Genomic DNA, 19965 nt, shown 5'->3' with positions numbered 1-19965 from the left:
AACAATTGCAATTTCAATACATTTTCACAATTTAAGTAACAATTTTATTCCACATAGACAAATGGCTTCCAAATCAGCATTATGAAGATTGCAACACATTTATTCATATATTAATCCTGCAATTGAATCGTGAATGAATACTAAATCTAAACCAAACTGTAAACATGTGGATGCTGAGGATTAATTGATAATGATGTTATTTAAATGCCAAACACAATTTGTAAAGATATATTAACATTGTCCTACTTAAGTATCCTTCATTTAGTCATCGGATTGCAGAACCAACCTCATATGTTAATACTTATTTGACCAGTTTCATATTCAAGCTGTCAAGTCTAAAATTGTTTGGAGAGAAAAACAATCCTACCTTGTAGTTTTTGATTGTTTTAATTTACAGTGTTTGCTTAGAGTTTTATTTGTCTTGGGAGTTAGTTCGATTTGTTTTATAAGGACTCTTTTACTATATTAACACTGATATGTTATGAATGCGAGATGAATGTTTTCATCCTAGAACAAATATTTTGTAGTACACAAACAAAACTGTAAGATTCCAGTGCTTGATAATATCCAGTGGTTGTGCACATGCTCTCCAGTGGTACACTCGGAGCTTTCAACCTCGTTCACAGATAACTTCGATGACGCTCTGCTCCATCGGAGCGGGATCAAGGCATCGATGGGCGGAGCTCCCAACAATCTCATCCAAAAGGAAATGTACAAGGTTCTCGTCTGACACAAAACGCCAGAGGTACATCTGCAGATAATGGCAGTCAACCTGGATTTGCTGCAGCCCGTAACGACCAAAAGTGCGCAGCCGGACACACTCAAGGAATGTCTTTAAGCTGATTTTGATGATTCCCGTCATTACGGAGACCTGGAACACAGAAGAAATGACTGCATGAGTGACCGTGTGTGTGCTTGTAAGTGAGAATATGGTCAAGAAGAGCTCAGACCTTATTGAACTCCACTGAGCTGAAGATGTCAATGCGTTCAGAAAACAGCTTGTGTATGTTGCTCAAAAGATTGGTGTCCATGGGAGCACTGCAGAAAATCACATGTGCATAATCATGTGTGCTTATGGAGCACTTTTGAAAGTTATACCAAACTGTTTTGGGATTACATTTTACCGTTATAAGGTTCACATTAGCACTGGTGAACACATTTCTAACCTACTCCAGACGCTCCGCAACTTACAAACGAGATACTTTCCAAATGGTCGTTCGTAATGTGAATTTGTTTGCAAGTTGCTTCAGTGCTATATTTTGTATGGAATGTGTTAAGGCAGTGGTTCTTAATCTTGTTGGAGGCACCGAACCCCACCAGTTTCATATGCTCATTCACCGAAACCTTCTTCCAATGACTGTGCCTACTAACTGCAGACTAGACAGGGGTGGTGGACCTCTGTGGCGGAGGATCCACCGAACCCGAGACCGACTCACCGAACCCCTAGGGCAGGGGTGTCAAAGTCATTTTTTGCCGCGGGCCACATTGTAGTTATGGTTTCCTCTCGAGTGCCGTTATGAATTTGGGGAACCCATTAGAATGTTTAAATCCCTTCAAATATTACATATAGAGCACACAGCAAATTAATGAATAACTCGTTTTCAAATCTGAAGTCAAAAGTAATGACTTTTATCGTGGTTGACATCCAAAAATATGAAATTTTGGCTCAGATTTTAGCAATCATCATGGAATTTAACAAGTTTGATTTGCTTTCGCGGGCCGAAAAAAATGATGTGGCGGGCCGGATTTGGCCCGCGGGCCTTGACTTTGACACCTGTGCCCTAGGGTTCGATCGAACCCAGGTTAAGAACCACTGTGTTAAGGCAATAATAATCTCTTTTGTTCAACACCTTGATTCCTGCTGATTTTACTACCATGTTCTAACACCGTGAAGAGCCATGAACCAGAGGGAAGGATCATGTTTAACCCATCAGAATGTATGTTTAAAGGACAACTGACATCTCCGGACAAGTTGTGTCCATAATTTGTAAAATGGCTTCAAATGACTTCTACTGAGCGTATTTTAAAAGGATTCCACCGCATATAGCTATATTTTATGTTTTAAGACTCGCGCTGAATATTCCGGAAGTCTTGTTTTTGAGTTGGTGACGAGTCCGTACGTGACGTCACTGAAGGAACGCCCCTGACCGAAAAAAAAAAGGACACATTGTAGCAGTCCTTCCATCACGTCAATGTATTTTGCTGTACTTGTTTGGTCTGAAAACGTCACGTTGCACCAAAAAGAGCCAGAAGAGGGCGACCAAGCTCCATGTAAGGAATTTATCAGCCTGTGGAAACGGGCTGATTAATTCCTCACACAGAGCTTGGTCGCCATTTTCTGCCTCTTTTTTGGTGATACATTTCCCCCCAATGTTGCCTCAAAATGGCACAGAATAAATTATTTAATCGATTGCAAACATGTATGCTTTCCTCTTCAGAAATATTTGAATCATATTCATAACTGGATGTGTAACAAGAAAGCATATTCTCCGAATCTGAAGCCATTATTTTGATTCTCCAGCAATGCAAGACGTCTTGGCGTGACATCACGAACTAGGGGCGGGACTTTCTGAAAATGCCCAATTCACAGCTCATTTTTTTGCAGATTTTGGACACTAAGTCATTTTTATTGGTGTTTTGCATTTGACTAAAAATATCATACTGCGTGTTTTGGGTATTTTAGATGCTATAAAACATTTTTCTAATGTCAGTTAAGAAACAAAAGTGACGACGGTTGTCCTTTAAGTTGTATATATGTATGTTTAATGTTTATATAAGTACAGTAAAGTCTCGTTATATCGATATTCAAGGGAGTCCGAAAAAATATCAATATAACCGGGACTATCGATATATCCGATATCGATATAACGAGACTTTACTGTATGTTTAATGCTTGTATAAGTAACTTGTATTGGTTTGTACTAAAATAAACATTTAATAAAATATATTCTCTATAAAGATATGTACATGTTCAACTGGGGAGAATACTACATGTTACTACAAAAATGTTCATGTGTACTGTTGTTCGTAACTCAATTGTTCGTAAGTAGGGGAGTGCCTGTACATTCGATGTTTTTTCTGCTGTGGCAGATAATTACAATAAATCATGTAAAACCATACACAATAAAAATAAAATCCAGAGGTTTAAAGTACTGCACCTTGGTGTGTAGCTTGCAGCGTAGCGAGTTTGCTGCCTCGAGCTGCTGTAAACCGAAAAAGTCCTTTTGCTTGAGTCACTACTGTGAGCTTTCCTCACACCTTCCTCATACAAAAGACCCACCTGCGGTGACAATAAGAACGTTGGAGGCCTGCTTGAACAACAGAAGGAGAAGATAGAGTTTCAAGACCAAATATGTCACCTGCACATCAATCGAGGTAGTGTCCTCTACAACCCTCTTCATCACCGCGCGCACATTCCGGGGCTCGATAGTGTTGACCCAGTCTCGTGTTTCGACACTCTTTCTAAGCATCTGGGAAATGATTAGGCCCTGGACCTGAAAATGTGAACACAAAGATATCCTTATTTAATTGAGATAAAAGCTTGTGGTGAGATATTTCATTATTATTTGAGATTCATAAGGAAGACTTCAACTCAATCTAGAAGATGGAAAATAAAAATTAGGTGTTAAGGTGACCATTCTCTGTTCAGGTAGGTGAGCTATGGGTAGTGTCTAATATTTGGTCCCTCTTACAAAGTGAAATAAAATATATTTGAAACGAGAAAAATACAGTGAAGTTCTAAAAATTTGTTTACTGTAACCACAATATTAAAAATGTCAATGTCAACCAAAACTGAGTGTGATTATCTCTGTATTTTTTTTATTGGATCTCTCTGGATTGTGAAGGTAAACGAATGTTGTAACACCGGCTGGTATACACACGTGTGTGCAGTAGAGGTAAGATTTAATTTGGGTCGGGTCGGGTGGGCAGGACTTCTCTCTCACGGGCTCTCTTTTTGTTTATAAAACGTACACTAAAACGATGTGTGGATACTAAACTAAGGAAGACTCGTTATAAAAATAATGTTATTCTTTGTTTATTTTTCTTATTTATTTATGTAGATTTATTGTATTTCTGTGTTCTTGCCTGTCTCTTAAGTCATTAACTGCCAGACGATGTGCAAAAATGTCGCCACGACAGTGCCAGTGTTTTTGTCATTGTCACTTGAATTCCAGGACCCACAGAATATTGAGTTTTAGGACTACATAAACTTTCAATGCAGCATTAGGAACCTTAGACTTTCACCATAAAAAAAAGAGTTAATTCCCAAATTATATGGGTCTGGAATTATATGATCTTCAAATGAGGGCGGCTGTCCAAAATAGAATGCAATACATACATATTGGTTTATATAGCGCTTTAACAACAGCTGAAGCTGGGACAAAGTGATAACATGGAGAAAAGGGAGATTCTGCCCCTTGTGGAAGGGAAAACTGCCAGAGGCCATTGCCAGTGCTTTATTGGCAACCAAAGAAGAAAAAAAAAAAACCCGAACAAATTTGGGAATGGCACCCTACGACATATTTTCAATTCCGGAATAAATTCGTGAATGGCAGCGAATGAGTTAAAGTGCCGCTCTTCTTAAGGACGTACTGTTGCTGCTGTGGTTCGTGCCACCTTATATTTTCTGTCAACTCTTAAAAAAAACTCTGTCAATGATAGACAATAGTTGATTAATGTAACCTCAACAGAAATATAAATGATGTCAATGTTTATACAGTCTTGTTTAACTTAGATTTCGTTACAGAGGCTTTCATTTGTTCTTATAAATCCTCCCGAGTCCTTATAAATGACATGACATTTCGGGCAAATCAAGTTAATTGATCTCTAGTGTGCAATCACATTTCCCCAACATGAAGAGTGTGAGTACCTTGACATAATGATTCAGTAGTTTTTGGGCTGCGTCCCTGGCTTCTGCACATAGAGCAGTGACGGCCGTGACTGGATTGTGGTGCTGAATATGTACAAAAAGAAAGCATTTTGCTAGAAGTAAAAATGAAACAATTCAACACCAAAACCAGAATGTCTAGTTTAACTCGATAAGTTTATGACACACTATTTATTACCTGGGATAGAAACTGTTCGTCAGTCAGAGTGAGTATATAAGAGATTGTAGAGGTTTCATAGTCCAAGCAGAGTCGAGAAAGAAGCAACAGGAGGGCAGGCGGGGTTGATCCTCCTTTGTCTCCTGCACTCTCACAAAACTGACGAGAGGACTGACACACAAACTTGATGAAACTCACAACCAGGCTCTCGCGAACTCCCTGGCAGCAGAATTCTCCCTACGAGATATAAAAAGCAAGGAACTTTTAAGGATGAAGTTGCATTATGCCACCAAAATGTCATCAACAAAATTAGCGTATTTTCCGGTGTATAAGGAGCACCCAAAAGCCTTGATTTTCTTCACAAGATGACCCTGCGTCTGATACGCAGGTGCGCCTTATATGTGAAGTAATACTGAGCCACAACAGGTCTCGCAACTACTATCACCAGCAACCGACTCCATTTCCACAGCGTGGAAGAAGTAGTGCGTAACCCCAGCCTCTACTGTAGCACCTTATGTGATGTGCTTTATATTTGGAAAACTTTTTTCAATCATTGAAGGTGTGCCTTATATATGAAAAAAGTTTGAAAATATGTACACCATTGATTGGGGGTGCGCCTTCTACTCAACACGGTGCGCCTTATACACCGGAAAATATGGTACTTTAAAGCATTTAAAGATTCACCTTAAAGTATGGCTTGTTGGAAAAAGTGATATCTCTGGCTGTGAACAGATGCACTGACGCCAACACGGACTTGATTTGATTCAAGATGGAAGCTGACAGGGAGGAGAGCAGATCCGGAAGGCTATTTGGAGCCTCTCTGCCAGAGGACGGGCCTCCAAAATGAGAAGCGGCCCCCGCAGCAGCCAGCGAGAGGCGAGGCGTCGCGAGGGCTTGCCTCACGTCTGTCAAGCTGTCCATGTAAAAGCTCTGGAGAGCGGCGAGATACTGCTTGACGCGCTCCGTCGCGGCGCGAATCACAATTTCTGTGCCCCGTTGCGGCACGTTGGAGCCCGGCATCAGCTTGGCCACAGCCTGGAGTCTGCGGAAAAATCGGTCAAGGGCACGGACCAAGAGGGAGTTATCCGCGACCCCTTTTTCCTCCTTGATCCTTCGCTCCACGAGCGAAAAATACCGAGCGGCCAGATCATCCACGAAGGCGTGCAGCTTGCAGTTTGCCATCTGAGGAATATTTTTGGATGCGAGCTCGCCTGTCTGAGGATGGTTGATGAAAAGTTCTTGATATGACGTGATTACTAAACACAAGCTGCTGACAAATTCATTGCAGCCTCTGTCGATGAACTCCAAGATGTCGGTGTTCGAGGAGGGAGAAGGTAGAGCGCTTGTTTTGGGAGTACCATCAGGCCTCCGTGTGGGAAAATCTTTCACGGCTGGTGCGGGCGGGCTGGGTTTTATCTCAGCTTCCAGGCTCTGCAGATCCAACTCCAGGCGAGAGCCCGCATGGTTCAGGTACTTTTCACACAGGTCCTCTGCTGGCTCATCCAATTGCAACAGCAGCTCCACGCACTCAGACAGGTCTTTCGCACTCGAGCCACCGTCCCTGTGAGCAGAACAACAACACAAGAAGAAACAGGACTATTACAGCTTCCATGACACCAAAACGTAAAAAAATGCAGCATATTTCTTTGCTTGAGTAGCACAACAAATATTATAAACTTAAACTTTGAATAACAACAAAAATATAGGAAACAATTTACATTTTAACTCATTCACTGCCATTCACAAAGTTATTCAGTACTTTGTTGTTCTACTTCTCTATTTCCTTTCCTCACTTTGCTGCTGTGAAATGTAAATTTCTCCACTGAGAGACGAACAACGGTCCATCCAATCCAATCCACTACTACATTTGTTCGTATGTACCGTTGTTCGTAACTCGAATGTTCGCAAGTAAGGGATCATCTCTATAACGATTTGAATGTCAATCAACGCTTTTTAAAATCCAATGGTTGACCTTTTTTTTCTCAAATATCCATGTTGGAACATAGACATGTATATGATCCTGTAGTCTTGTCTGTCACTAGATCCCATCTGCACCTGAGATGTCAAGAAAACTGACCTGAACTTTTGCCGAAGCTCCTGCGCCAGTTTGTCCATGATGGCATGACAGTCATCCTGGATGCCTTTGAAGGAAGGCATGTGGCTATATTGCTGCAGCACACACCGAGCACGGCGATGGGAACTCACTGCTTGAGAGTAGGCTTGCAGTTCCAAGCATTTGTTTAATCTGGTGGGCAGTTCAAAAAGAAACTGCAATTTTCTTAACAAAGTGTGGACCCCTAAGGTAGGTGTAAGAAAAAAAAGAAAACAAAACAGGACAATGTAAACGTGAAGGCAAAACCACTACTCACTGTTCACTCAACAAAATAATTAGGTACCAGTGTGTCACCTGAGAGTTTTGTAATCTGAGCATGCTGGTCTTCAAGGGTACCACTGATGCGAGCGCTAAAATCAGTAATTGCCGCCATGTTTGCAGACAGGCAGTCCATTTCATCCTCCATCTTTTTGAAATCATTCTTCATCTTCCTTATGGTGTCTTGAGAAAATAGGCGAGATGGTTCATCAAGGCATTGTCAACCGGGTAATGCTTTCAACAGTAATTGGATGATGGCAGTGAATTCTCTCACCTGTAGCTGATATAAATTTGTTGTAGTTTTCATATACCAGTGTCTGCATGTCACTATCCAATGAACGTATCTGCTTGACCATGCAGGTCTCCTGGTCCATCAGCTCTGCAAGAGAGCATTCTTTTCGAAGCTGAATTGGGACACACAATTTCAATGGTTAGCCACAGTTTAAAGACTCACCGCTTGTTTGTTAAATGACTAGTTACCGAAATGAAAAAAAAAACCCGATTGATCAAGTTAGACATGTACATTGAAATGTTTATGCAATGTCAAACATAGTAGTTCACCTGTAAATGTAATATTGCATCTAAGGTTTATCGTGTAATTTCACACGCAATATTAACAAGACTGTTAGTGTTCACGGGCGAAGCTACCTGATAGCCATTGTCACTTCTTGTTAGCCTCTGGCATACCCCACATTTTGAGAAGTTTTGGTACCTGTAAGTTTTCGGCTATTTTCACATGCAGGATTCGTTGCAAAACAACGGCAATGAAACCGTTACATCTGATATGTTAATCTCAGCAAAATACTGCCTTTCATTTTGCCTTGTGTCTGCTCGATTGTGAATGTAATTGTGATGGTAAACCCCTGCCTCACCTTGTTCAGGTAGTGATCTGGGTCAAAATGAGGCCCGTTGATGTCACAAGGATCCAGGGACTGTGGCTTCTCGTCTGCCTTTCCTTCTTCGTTTAGACCGTAGTAGAGCTTCAACATGCCGTGCACCCGACGCTTTCTCCCGGGGTCTTCGGAGGCTTCAGCTTCCATTGCAATCGGCAACGATTGACAAGCAATTTTAAAAGCCTACCCGATAGATGACTACAGTCTAAATAGTGATGAAGAAAAAAACGACAGAAAGCGTAACCCTGGGTGCAATACAGCTGTGGAATCTCCCTGCAGTTTCGCAGTTTACATAAACGTCGAATATTTCCCCAAAACAACTAGCTTACTTAAAAATAGACACTAAGTACCTTCAGTTCACAAGAAAAATTGCAATTGCAGCACTTCCTGTTGCGTTGCACAGTAGGCGTAGCCGTTCGTACCAAAGAGTATGTGTAACCAAGAGCGATTTCTTCACGAAAATAAATCTATCAGCCAATATTGCGATGTGACTGGTTTCGTTTAAAGTTAGTAGAGCGCTGCTACATCAGTTGTTTTTTGTAAAATATTTTGTAGCGGCTTCTTTTTGGAGACTTCAATGTATTTCACATCTTTGCCTCCATCGAGCAAAGCTAACATTTTCTGTGTTTATTAATTTATCTATATCGTATTACCAAAATAGACACGGTCCATGCAATAAACTGCTAAAAGGGAGAAATTATTAATATAGTAAAGTGAATGAGACATTAAAGGATGTGTTACTGAGAAAGTATTCAATATTACTCTTGATCACTTTCTCTCGAACTATAAAGAACACTAGCACTATGTTGCATTTAAAGGTGACTCGGGCGTTGTGGACACGCCACCCTGTTCCGTGCAGCAACAGCAAAAAAATCACCAAGCACTCAGAAACAAACAACAATCACTTTTCAGGTAGAAACTTCTGCGTTGGTTTTACTCAAGCCATGTGACGCCATGTGAATGACGACGGAAATCGAAAAGGTGTAAATGTAGATTCAGCACATTGAACGTGAGTGATGCTCCTCCGTTCACAAGCCCAATTGTCGGTCACGTGATTTGGTAAGGTGACGTATGCGCGTAAAAGAATCAGCGATGACGCCACGCAACCGAGCGATGCGTTCATTGGGCGATGACGTTTTCCGAGAAGAAATATATACGCCCTTTATACAGAGTGACCAAAAATTACGTCGTCATAGGTAACATGTCCGTGGGTTTAATACATAGCTTTACATGTGACATTAGCGAATCATGCATTGTTCAGCCATATTTGGATCGGAACCCGTGACCCTCAGATGACACAGATTACACCTGAAATACTGATTTTACCTGGTCCAAATCTGCAGAGATGGCTGGCGAATTGTACCCCCTTGAGTCCATTCACAATTTCATTGAGAAGACCGTTATCATCGAGAAGCCAGAACGGTAAAACGTAACGTTAATATGATCTGGTGGCATAACAATTAGCTAATGATCGTATTTCAAAATAACGTCACTTCGGTATTAATACGTTTAGTTCTAATACAGAAATATCTTAGAAAATGCTAAACGGGATTTGTTGCAATGTGCTATTCCCAAAGGTATGTGTCAAAGTTCAGGCCAACAGTTCTTGAGGAGACCAAACCCACAAATTATATGAAAACGATGGGCCCAACTAAATTGGACGTGCCCATGCCAACCAATTACCTGAAAAAGCACTCCAAAGAACCCAAACTACCAGAGAGTGAGTTTTCTGTCCTTTTTTAAATTGTTTACTTTTTGCGTTTGTTTTCATTATTCATCCAACCTAAGGTGGAAAGCTTCAACGAATACTTTCACCCAGTGTTTTCCAGACTTTTTAAGGCAAGACATATACCTCATGTTACCCAAAAATCACAAGGTGACCCTCATAACAAAAATACACCAGAAAATTAAGACAAAACATTTAATACTGTCATTTGTAACATTTGTACTGTCACTGGCAGATCTTATTTGTAATAAATGAATAACATTCAGACCAATTAAATGAAATCAGACAATTTTACGGCAGGCTGGTTGGAAATCATTGCTTTCATCAATAGTGTTCATCAAATTGCAAGTGTTGTGCTGGAGGCTGTCCCAGCTGATTTAGGTGTGGGGTACAGGCTGAATTTCTTCCCAGCCAATCGCAGGGCACACATAGACGAATGGCCATTTAAGATCACAATCACAATTCAGAGTGATTAATGAACCTCATGTTTATGTTTTTGGAATCTAAGAGGAAACCTAAGTACCAGAAGAAAAACCTATGCAGGAAGACCAGGGGCCGGAATTGAACCCATGCACTGTGAGGCGGACGACCTACCCAGTCGATCATGATGCTACACTATGATACAACAGTTAAAAAAAACGTTTTAAAATGAATTCTTATTAATTTGTGGTTTAATAGGATGTCGGGAATTCATTCAAAATTATGTGGGGTTTTGCATCGCAGGTGACGAAGCACCTATTATATGAACCTTTTCATTTTGTCATATCCTTGCAGCCATCTGCCTGTGTGTGATTTAATTTTAAGTGTGGCATGCAAAATGACACTTAGAGCAGAAATAAAATGTAGATGGATTATAATGGGTATAACAAAAAGAAAAACCTTCAAGATAGCCAACCTTCCTTAAACAATCCAAAAACATGCATGTTGGGTTCATTGATGACCACACAGTGAGAATGTGAGTGTGAATAGTCTCTATGTGCCCTGCCTCTCACCCAGTCAGATGGATATAGGCTCCACCCAATCCTTAAACCTAAGGAGGAAAAGTGCCATAGAAATTGAAAAGGTGGATCCAAAATGCCACATTTGCAACACTTGCTGTCATCATTATTTACTTGAACTTTATTTATTGTGTAGTCAAACAGGTCAAGACTCATTACATCTGTTCATCAAAGAAGCCGGCTGTCCCGACAGGGCCATTTCTGCCACCCGTTACCACACCTACAAAGCGAAAGACGACCACACCAAAGGGGCCCAAACAATCTCCATGTGTTGTTGACACAAACAAAGGACACAAAGAGTACCATAATAGAAACTCGGGACTTGTCCCTGTGTACATAAGGAAAAAGGTATTTTCCTAAGCGACTTGAGAAAGAAAAAAGTTAATTATGTTCAATGTTTTTTTTTTGTGGAAAGCAGCAATAGTAAAAGGTTTGAATATTGTGTTTCCATATGAAACTTTAAAGTTATCCAACTTTGGATCTAATGTTTGTTTGCTTTTGCAGGATTATGGAGAAGTGCCAAACTACCTGATGCGCCGCAAAGCAAAGCATCAAAAGGCATTAGAAGAGTACAACATCAATCTGAAAAAGCAGGAGGAGCATGAAACCATGAAATACCTTTCCGACATGGAATGTCAGGCCATTGTTGAGGTACATTAGGCTACCAACTAAACGGCACACGATATTACACAATACTGGGAGAATAGCAGGTATTTTCGACCAATGCTCATGTAGTTTACAATAATTTAGCCAGTCATAATGGAAAGATATAAAACAATCCTAATGTGATGAGGAGCATAGCTCATTCGTCTCAGTTTTTGATGTTTGTATGTTACACAAGTTTAAAAAGACCATAAAATGAAAAAAAAACATCCCCCCATAACTTTTATATTTATTCATGTCATGAACTGTATAATGAAACTGGAGTCGTACTGATTTGACTGCAAGGGACTGTACATTAGGCTGAAAATATTGTCTGATCAACATGAACAATGTTCAGCATACTGATGCATTCAAATCCACATTAATCCTTTGACATTTGAAACTCGCTCTTTTTCTAGGATTTGAAGGAAAAATATAATGAGCTGAATGCAGAGTACCAGCGCCTCCCATTTATGATAGACACCCCGTCAATGAAAACTCGTAAGGTACGCCTTGAGGTGGAAATGAAGCAACTGGAGGATGACATTAAACTCCTTAATCGGTTGGAGTCCATCTGTAAAAATAAGTAGCACACAGATGTGGAAATGGTGTGCCAACCATCTGTATCATCGACTGAACTCAACTTATGGACAGTAAAAACGAGAGGTCATGTGGATGAATTCATTTGAATGGGCAATTCCAACATTGTTGGTCAGAATTAAACTCATTCATTGCCAACCCTGCCAGTTACCGTGCATATTTGGCATCAATCGCCATCAATAGCGGTGAATGAGAAATGTTACGTTCTTGATGGAAGTGGGATTGTGCTTTTGTTCCTCTTTTGGGGGATGATGTAATTTTGTTGTCATACAATTAAATATTAAAAACTCTAATGCACAGATGGATGCGAGTGAAGTATCCATCCAGGCTTCACAGTCTGTCCATGCTCTTGACTTAACACAATTATGTATTTTATGGCTATCAGTATTTACCTAACCTCTAACAGAATGTTGTGTCAATGTTGTGTTTATGCTATGTATACTGTGCTCCAGAATTGTGTCAGTCTGCTGTTTTGATTACAAAACAGAAATAAACGTATGTTTATTAATTCAACCCTTGAAACGTGCATACTTGAAAGCCACGATTTCCACAATGATTACAAAATACAATACAAAAACCCCCTCTGGATTGTAAGACATATTTGTGCACGGAACTACTTTTTTCAAGCATTTTTAGTTTGTTTGTTTTTGTTATGGGAGTTACGGTGGGTGGTCTACCTGATTATCAGTGGCGTGCAGTACACTTACACTAATTTTGAACCAAAAATCATTAAAACATTTTGCTGAAAAATATTTTCCCCTTTAACCTGGAGAAATAACAGCAACAGTACCTGTACATGAAATTGTTCGTATTCGGACTAGTGATGGAAATTCCGGCTCTTTAGAGAGCTGGTTCTTTTTGATCAGATCACCAAAAATGAAGCTCTTTCAACCCCCAAGTTGATACTCAGTTTATTGTTGCTTGAATTAATTAACTTCCAAAAAGTGCAAAATTATATGTCAAACGAATTAGTAATGTAAAACATACAGAAAAAAAAAAAAAAAAAATATATATATATATATATATATATATATATATATATATATATATATATATATATATATATATATATATATATATATGGCTTTATTATTCTTCACATAAAACACGGGAGTACAAAAAATAAAATAAAGTACAAAAACAAAAACCCATCTCAAAACAAGGCCAACAAAAAATCCAATCTCTCTATGGTCCTAAGATTTTAACTACAGTAAAACAACATAAGTGAGCTTTGATTACTACAGTGACAGGTTAAAAAGTACCTTTTACACGACAAATGAAAATGTGTAAGACAATAGAAAAAAATCAGCATCCAGGTCAAAGTTTCAGCTAGTCTTTAGCGAAGATTGGCATTAAAAAATGCCTCATATATTTACGTATATATGCGGGCGGGAAGTCGAGTTCTCAAGCGGCTCCCTCTTAAGAGCCTCCTCCAGTCGAACACTTCAAATATCCGGCTCCAACAGTCCGTTTGTTCGCGAACGACACATCACTCGTTCCGACAGTCTCGTGACACTGACAACGTCACATCCGGTTATGGCTCAATGGAAGTTTGAACATGTTGACATTAGGAAGATGCAGTTTGTTCAAGTACCTATGTCTCTTTGCGGTGTTGCCGAGTTCCTTTTGCCAATCGGGCATGGGAATGCTCTTCCCCCGGGAGTCGTCTTCTCGAGAAGTGAAGGATCTAAGCGGCCTTTGGAGCTTCAGAGCGGATAAGTCGCCTAACAGGAAGCAAGGCTTCGACAAATCTTGGTACAAAAGTCGATTGGCTGAGGTGAATAACTCACCAGCTAACGGACCTGATTTTGTTGGACAAATATTTTAAATGAGCTAAACCTGACGTGTCTGAACGGAAAAAAATGTCAGATTTTGCAACACAATTCCCAAATTATTTTTTATTACCACGCAAGGTTTTCTAATGTAAATATTAACACCAAATATGGCTGAAAAATTAAGACTGCTCCACCAGTGCCTTATCATGTCATTCTTTATATAGACTTTGTATTTGATCATGAAGTTGTTTGTGTGCCTGGTCGTACACTTTGTCCATGCGATTATCTCACTCGATAGACTGGCCCTGTGATAGACATGGCCGTTCCTGCCAGCTTCAACGACATGACCCAAGACCCCACATTACGAGATTTCATCGGCTGGGTATGGTATGAACGAGAGGTGGTGGTGCCATCCCGCTGGATCGCAGATGAAGGAACAAGAGTGGTTCTCCGAGTTGGAAGTGCTCACTATTATTCAGTGGTGGTAAGCATTAAAACATAATCACACTTATTCTTTTACCTTTATCACTGTTGAGGTGTGTTCACGATGTGTCAAAATTTTGCAGTGGGTCAACGGAGTGAAAGTGACCGAACACAACGGTGGCCATCTTCCCTTTGAGGCAGAAATAGGAAGTGTGATCCGAAAGGACCCGACAAGCCCCTGCAGGATAACCATCGCGGTCAACAACACTCTTACTTTAGAGACTCTCCCACCTGGGACCATCCAGTATTTCAATGACCCCACTAAGTAAACACATTTGCATCTTTACCTACTTCAAATGCACTGTTTGTTGTTTTTGATCCGTGTTATTTATTGATTTAAGAACAGACTATCACAGAAAAACAATTGAGATCCAACTACTGTTTTTGCTGCTTTGCAAACTATTGGACACTTATTCTTTTCACTTTTCATCTTTACTCTTTACTCCATAGGTATCCTGATGGCTTTTTTGTGCAAAACATCAACTTTGATTTCTTCAACTATGCTGGGATTCACCGTCCTGTATTGCTGTACACTACTCCGAAGGCTTACGTAGATGACATCACAGTCGTGACGGACTTCTCGGATAGCACAGGTATCTTTTTTGGTTCTATTTTTTTAAAATCTTCTCACATACAATAAAGACACACAAAATTAGGTACATCTGATAATAGAAAAGCATATTTTCTTGCCCGTTTCATCCTCTGTGTTACAGGTCTAGTCAACTACAAGATATCAGTCCAAAATGCTGCTGAGGCCACACTGAAGGTTACTTTGATGGACAAAGACAGATATTGCGTGGCTTCCTCTAACGAGCCTTCTGGGATGCTCAAAATCACAGATGTGAAACTCTGGTGGCCGTACTTGATGCATGAGAATCCGGCTTATCGTTACTCTTTGGAGGTGAGCCAGTGTTAAGGCACTATGCCATGTGCGTTTTTTTCATATACATCTATTTTTTTATTTCTTTTTTATTCCACCTAAAGGTTCACTTGATGGCAGCAGATGAAAGATCAACTTACACAGATGTCTACGCTCTGCCAGTTGGCATCCGCACCGTCCGTGTCACGAGCAGTCAGTTCCTCATCAACAACAAGCCCTTCTATTTCCATGGGGTCAATAAGCATGAGGACTCTGACGTGAGTAACACTAGAGGGAGGCAGTCGAGTGAATTTCTATCCCACTTGTTACAAAAGTGAAGAGTCCATTTTTTTGGGAGCAGTGAATGTGTTTGTTTGATTATTGTCCAATGTGATTGGCTGGCAGCTAGTTTAGCTGGCGCGCAATACAGTGAGACCTCAACTTCCAAACATCTTAACTTACAAACTTTTCGTCTTACAAACGTCAAATTTATGAAAATTAAACCTTATAATAAGCACTATTTTCATAATACACACCCACTACGGCTGGCGGAGTGATCTTCGGCGGAAGCACACGACCGAACAGCACCAGAGGTTAAGTTACCAACAGTCCTTATGGAAGGTGACTCTCCTTCCATAAGCCATCAACGACCATCAAAAAGGTAAATAAAACGTTATTTTACAGCACAGTTTATTTCTTTAATTACAGTCCTCATGTAATGGGCCTCTCTTTCCAAACAGCAATTCCCTTTGACCTTCGACCTCCAACGCCATTCCATCAAGCCCTAAATGACCATCACAAATGTAAATAAAGTGATTTTATGATACAATTCAGTGTATTTCTTTCATTACAATACAATAGCACATTTATTATACATAGAATAAGGTATGTTGTGTGTAATTTTAAGGCTTATTTAGTTGAAAAGTATATTTTATGGAAACCCGGGAACGGATTATTCCCATTTTAATGGTTTCCAATGGGAATTTTTTTTTGAGATACACACTTTTCGCCTTACACACTCTGACTGGGAACCAATTAAGTTCGTAAGTTGAGGTCACACTGTATTTTCCCCAATGTCAGCTGGGATAGGCTTCATTTCATTTCCACATTTTTCTTCTCATGTAAATGTACAAATATATGTCATGTATATGTATATATTTTTTTCAGGATATGTTCACAGGTATGCTCCATGATGATGTTTTTGGTTGTATTGTGTGACAGATTCGAGGTAAAGGATTTGACTGGCCCCTGATTGTCAAAGACTTCAACTTAATGAAGTGGCTGGGGGTTAACTCATTCCGCACCAGCCACTACCCCTATGCGGAGGAGATTCTGCAGATGTGTGATCGCCACGGCATTGTGGTCATCGATGAATGCCCCGGGGTGGGCATCAAAGACATGTAGGTACAAATTTGGTGTGTTCGTCCCCATCACCCATGAACACAGTCGAATCATGAGCTGGAAACGCAAGACACTCATTCATATTTTTTTAGTATTAATGCTCAAAATACTGTTTGGGCTTTGTAACAAGAACTATACAGGTACCGAAAAAGATTCCGTCTGAAAAATAAAATACAGACACAAAATATTTGCTTCAAAAACAGATAACTGGTCTAACCTGTTTTTTTGCCCAAGTTGGCGCTATTTATACCAATTGTGTGTTGCCCAATCGACAGTCGTAGCTTTGGCAACGCCTCCCTGGCCCATCATCTGGATGTCATGGATGAGCTCGTGCGACGGGACAAGAACCATCCCTCTGTGGTCATGTGGTCAGTAGCCAATGAGCCGGCGGCAGAGTTGCCCCCTGCTGAATTGTATTTCAAGTGAGTTTTGATCATCTTTCTATAAAATTATGTTTATTATTTTATTGACAACCTCTCTCTCCATGACATAAATTCAAACTGCATGTTAGTCCTGTGATTCTGATGCATTTGCGACACTAAAATGTGAATTGTATTTATCCCGCAGGACTTTAATCACGCATACTAAAAATATTGACCCGACCCGGCCTGTGACTTTTGTCACTGATAGCAACTATGCCAGAGACAAAGGGGTGAGTTTCATCATTTTGAGACCTTGGTGATCTTTTTTTTCCAAGCCAAAATTGTAATAGCTTGTGTGTATGGGTGAAATAGAACTACTGCTCTAACAACAAAGTTGTCTTTCGTAAACTGGTTAAGAGCATTTCCAGTCAGGTCCGGACATCACTTGTTTCATTTGAAATTTGTCGCAGAAGTTGATAACAACAAAATCTTAAAAAGTTCCCAGATACGGAAATATATATATTAGTCAGAGTGCCTTGGTTTGAAATGTGCTTCATCCAACGCGTCATGTGAAGGGCAGACACTGATGTTAGGATCGCAACTGAGTGGTATTCATGCCTGGGAATTCGTCACATTCCTTCGCTCTTACGTTCGTCGTGACTGATTTGTGTGAGGGACCACTCAGCTGTGAAGTCATCGAAAAGATCTGATAAGAACTCTGCTTTTCAGAGAATCTCTTTGTTAGGGAAGAGGTGGAGACATTTGTCAAATTCAATTCATTTGTCAACTTCAATACAATTCAAATACAATTACAAAGTGATGCTCCTGACAAGTGGCAGATGAAAGATCAGGAAGAAAATGGTACTGATTTAAAATTGGAAGACAAAATTGCCCATCCCCGAATGTCATTTTCTTGGAAACATTTGTTGCTTGACACAAATTGCGCACGCTTTTGTCATCTGTGCCAAGGCCCCCTACGTGGACGTGATCTGCGTGAATAGTTACTTCTCCTGGTACCACGATCCAGGCCATCTGGAAGTCATCCCGATCCAGCTCAACACCCAGTTCGAGAACTGGTACGGGACATACCAGAAGCCCATCATCCAGAGTGAATATGGAGCGGACACTGTGCCGGGCCTTCACAGCGTGAGGAAACGTGCCATAGAATGTCATCAATGCATGTTCATGATGCAAGGGAAGATCAGTTAAGTGTTTTTTTTGTTTGTTTTGTCTTTCCGTCATCTCCCTGCAGGACCCGCCCTTGATGTTTACCGAGGAGTACCAGAAGGCGGTCCTGCAGAGCTACCACAACGTGTTTGATCAGAAGAGGAAGAAGTATGTCATCGGTGAACTCATCTGGAACTTTGCTGACTTCATGACTGTACAAGGTACTGCTGCCTCTGCAGAACGTAACACAAAGCGCCTGTCATCATTACGTGAATTTTTCCAAAGCAAAGTTATTGGTATTTTTTTAATACAGTCATGCAATGCCCCTTGATTTGTTGTGAAATTCTCCAATGATGAAAAGGTTAATAATAATAATAATAATAATAATAATAATAATAATAATAATACATTTTATTTCAAGCGGCTTTCAAAGCTCTCAAGGACACTTTACAGTCACAGACAACCATATTATTATTATAATTATTATTATAGATGTAATAAATAAAATACAATTATAAATAGAATACAATAAATATAAAACAATTATAAATAGAAACAAGAGAGAGCTACACAGAAAATGCAATTTTAAATAGGTTGGTTTTGAGATAGGATTTGAAGGTGGGAAGAGAATCAATGTTACGAATGTTGGGAAGTGAGTACCAGAGTTTGGGGGCAGAGCAGCTGAAAGCTCTGTCCCCCATCGTGCTGAGACTTTTGGAAGAAAAGAAGTAATCAGATTAGCTTCAGGGAGTAGTTTACTGCTCCCCCAATCTTAGAGCAGGAACCTATCAGAGCAGAGGTCTGGAAACACCACCTCTGTCTATTAGGAATATATATATAGGACCAGAGTTACCAGCACAACTTTAGTTCGCTGACGAAACTCTTCGGATGCGGATCAAAATGTCCGACACCTTCAAAGAAGTACAGATGACGACTGAAGAAACCTTTTCATCAATGGACCACTCCTGTACGACTGACACTACACATAGATAAATTCTTCAAAGTTATAACATTGCCATCCATCTCCATGATTGATTCAGTGTCAGTTCGCAACTGAGAGGCAGAATTCCTCCTTTTTTTCTTAATTGCACTCTCTGAGCTTCCTGTTTGCATTTGCAGGGGTCACTCGAGTGGTGGGCAATAAGAAAGGTGTCTTCAGCAGGCAAAGACAACCCAAAGCAGCGGCGTTCATCCTGAAGGAAAGATACTGGAAGCTCGCAAATGAAACGGGGAAAATCCCTTCTTGGTTGAAGTATCCCTGTGGACTCTGACAACCGCGGCACCAGCGCCAGTCGCTATTATCGAATCGCCTTGTTGACCGTTTACCAAACGCAATGAATCGCCAGCAAAATTGTTTGTGTGTCACAGCTTGTCACACTTTCAGAAGTGTGGTGAGAACCTGAATTTTCTGAAAGTCATTGTCTGGTTATTATTTGTCTGTACCAGTGTGTGTGTGTGTGTGCGTGTGTGTGTGTGTGTGTGTGTGCGCGCGCATGTGTTTGCATAAAATTGAATGTTAAATTCGAGGAGGGGAAAGATCTGGATTTTTTTGAATGCAAGATCAAGTCTTCAGTACGTCATCTTTGTTTTGATTCTTCAATTATAAAATAAAGAAACAAATCTAATGTTTTTCATTTAAATGA

General features: G+C 40.2%; 3 protein-coding genes across 3 annotated transcripts; 2 read left to right on the top strand and 1 right to left on the bottom strand.

Moving 5' to 3' along the window:
* Window positions 1-31: 31 nt before the first annotated feature.
* On the bottom strand, window positions 32-8689 carry vps51 (VPS51 subunit of GARP complex). The gene is made up of 11 exons (XM_089017394.1): window positions 8289-8689; window positions 7691-7820; window positions 7453-7599; window positions 7123-7342; window positions 5730-6606; window positions 5067-5282; window positions 4871-4954; window positions 3360-3494; window positions 3159-3280; window positions 951-1038; window positions 32-871 (listed from the first exon to the last, which is right to left on the bottom strand). Exons 1-11 carry the CDS (start codon window positions 8454-8456, stop codon window positions 611-613), a joined length of 2448 nt encoding a protein of 815 aa, XP_088873520.1. The 5' UTR covers window positions 8457-8689; the 3' UTR covers window positions 32-610.
* An 805-nt stretch (window positions 8690-9494) lies between these two features.
* LOC148886256 (enkurin-like) lies at window positions 9495-12658 on the top strand. The gene is made up of 5 exons (XM_089017224.1): window positions 9495-9731; window positions 9887-10029; window positions 11170-11381; window positions 11538-11684; window positions 12095-12658. Exons 1-5 carry the CDS (start codon window positions 9655-9657, stop codon window positions 12263-12265), a joined length of 750 nt encoding a protein of 249 aa, XP_088873350.1. The 5' UTR covers window positions 9495-9654; the 3' UTR covers window positions 12266-12658.
* A 1144-nt stretch (window positions 12659-13802) lies between these two features.
* Window positions 13803-19962, top strand: gusb (glucuronidase, beta). Its single transcript, XM_089017089.1, has 12 exons — window positions 13803-14052; window positions 14349-14534; window positions 14617-14798; window positions 14984-15126; window positions 15247-15434; window positions 15518-15670; window positions 16614-16792; window positions 17069-17215; window positions 17361-17445; window positions 18125-18301; window positions 18408-18543; window positions 19442-19962. The coding sequence occupies exons 1-12, from the start codon at window positions 13834-13836 to the stop codon at window positions 19591-19593; spliced, it is 1947 nt and encodes a 648-aa protein (XP_088873215.1). The 5' UTR covers window positions 13803-13833; the 3' UTR covers window positions 19594-19962.
* Window positions 19963-19965: the final 3 nt, after the last annotated feature.

This window comes from Hippocampus bargibanti, linkage group LG16 (assembly GCF_051943395.1).
Source record: "Hippocampus bargibanti isolate YZ-2025 linkage group LG16, ASM5194339v1, whole genome shotgun sequence".
In the NCBI taxonomy this organism is placed as follows: domain Eukaryota; kingdom Metazoa; phylum Chordata; class Actinopteri; order Syngnathiformes; family Syngnathidae; genus Hippocampus; species Hippocampus bargibanti.
Note: the sequence above shows the minus strand (reverse complement) of the source record. Positions and strands in the feature narration are given on the sequence as shown.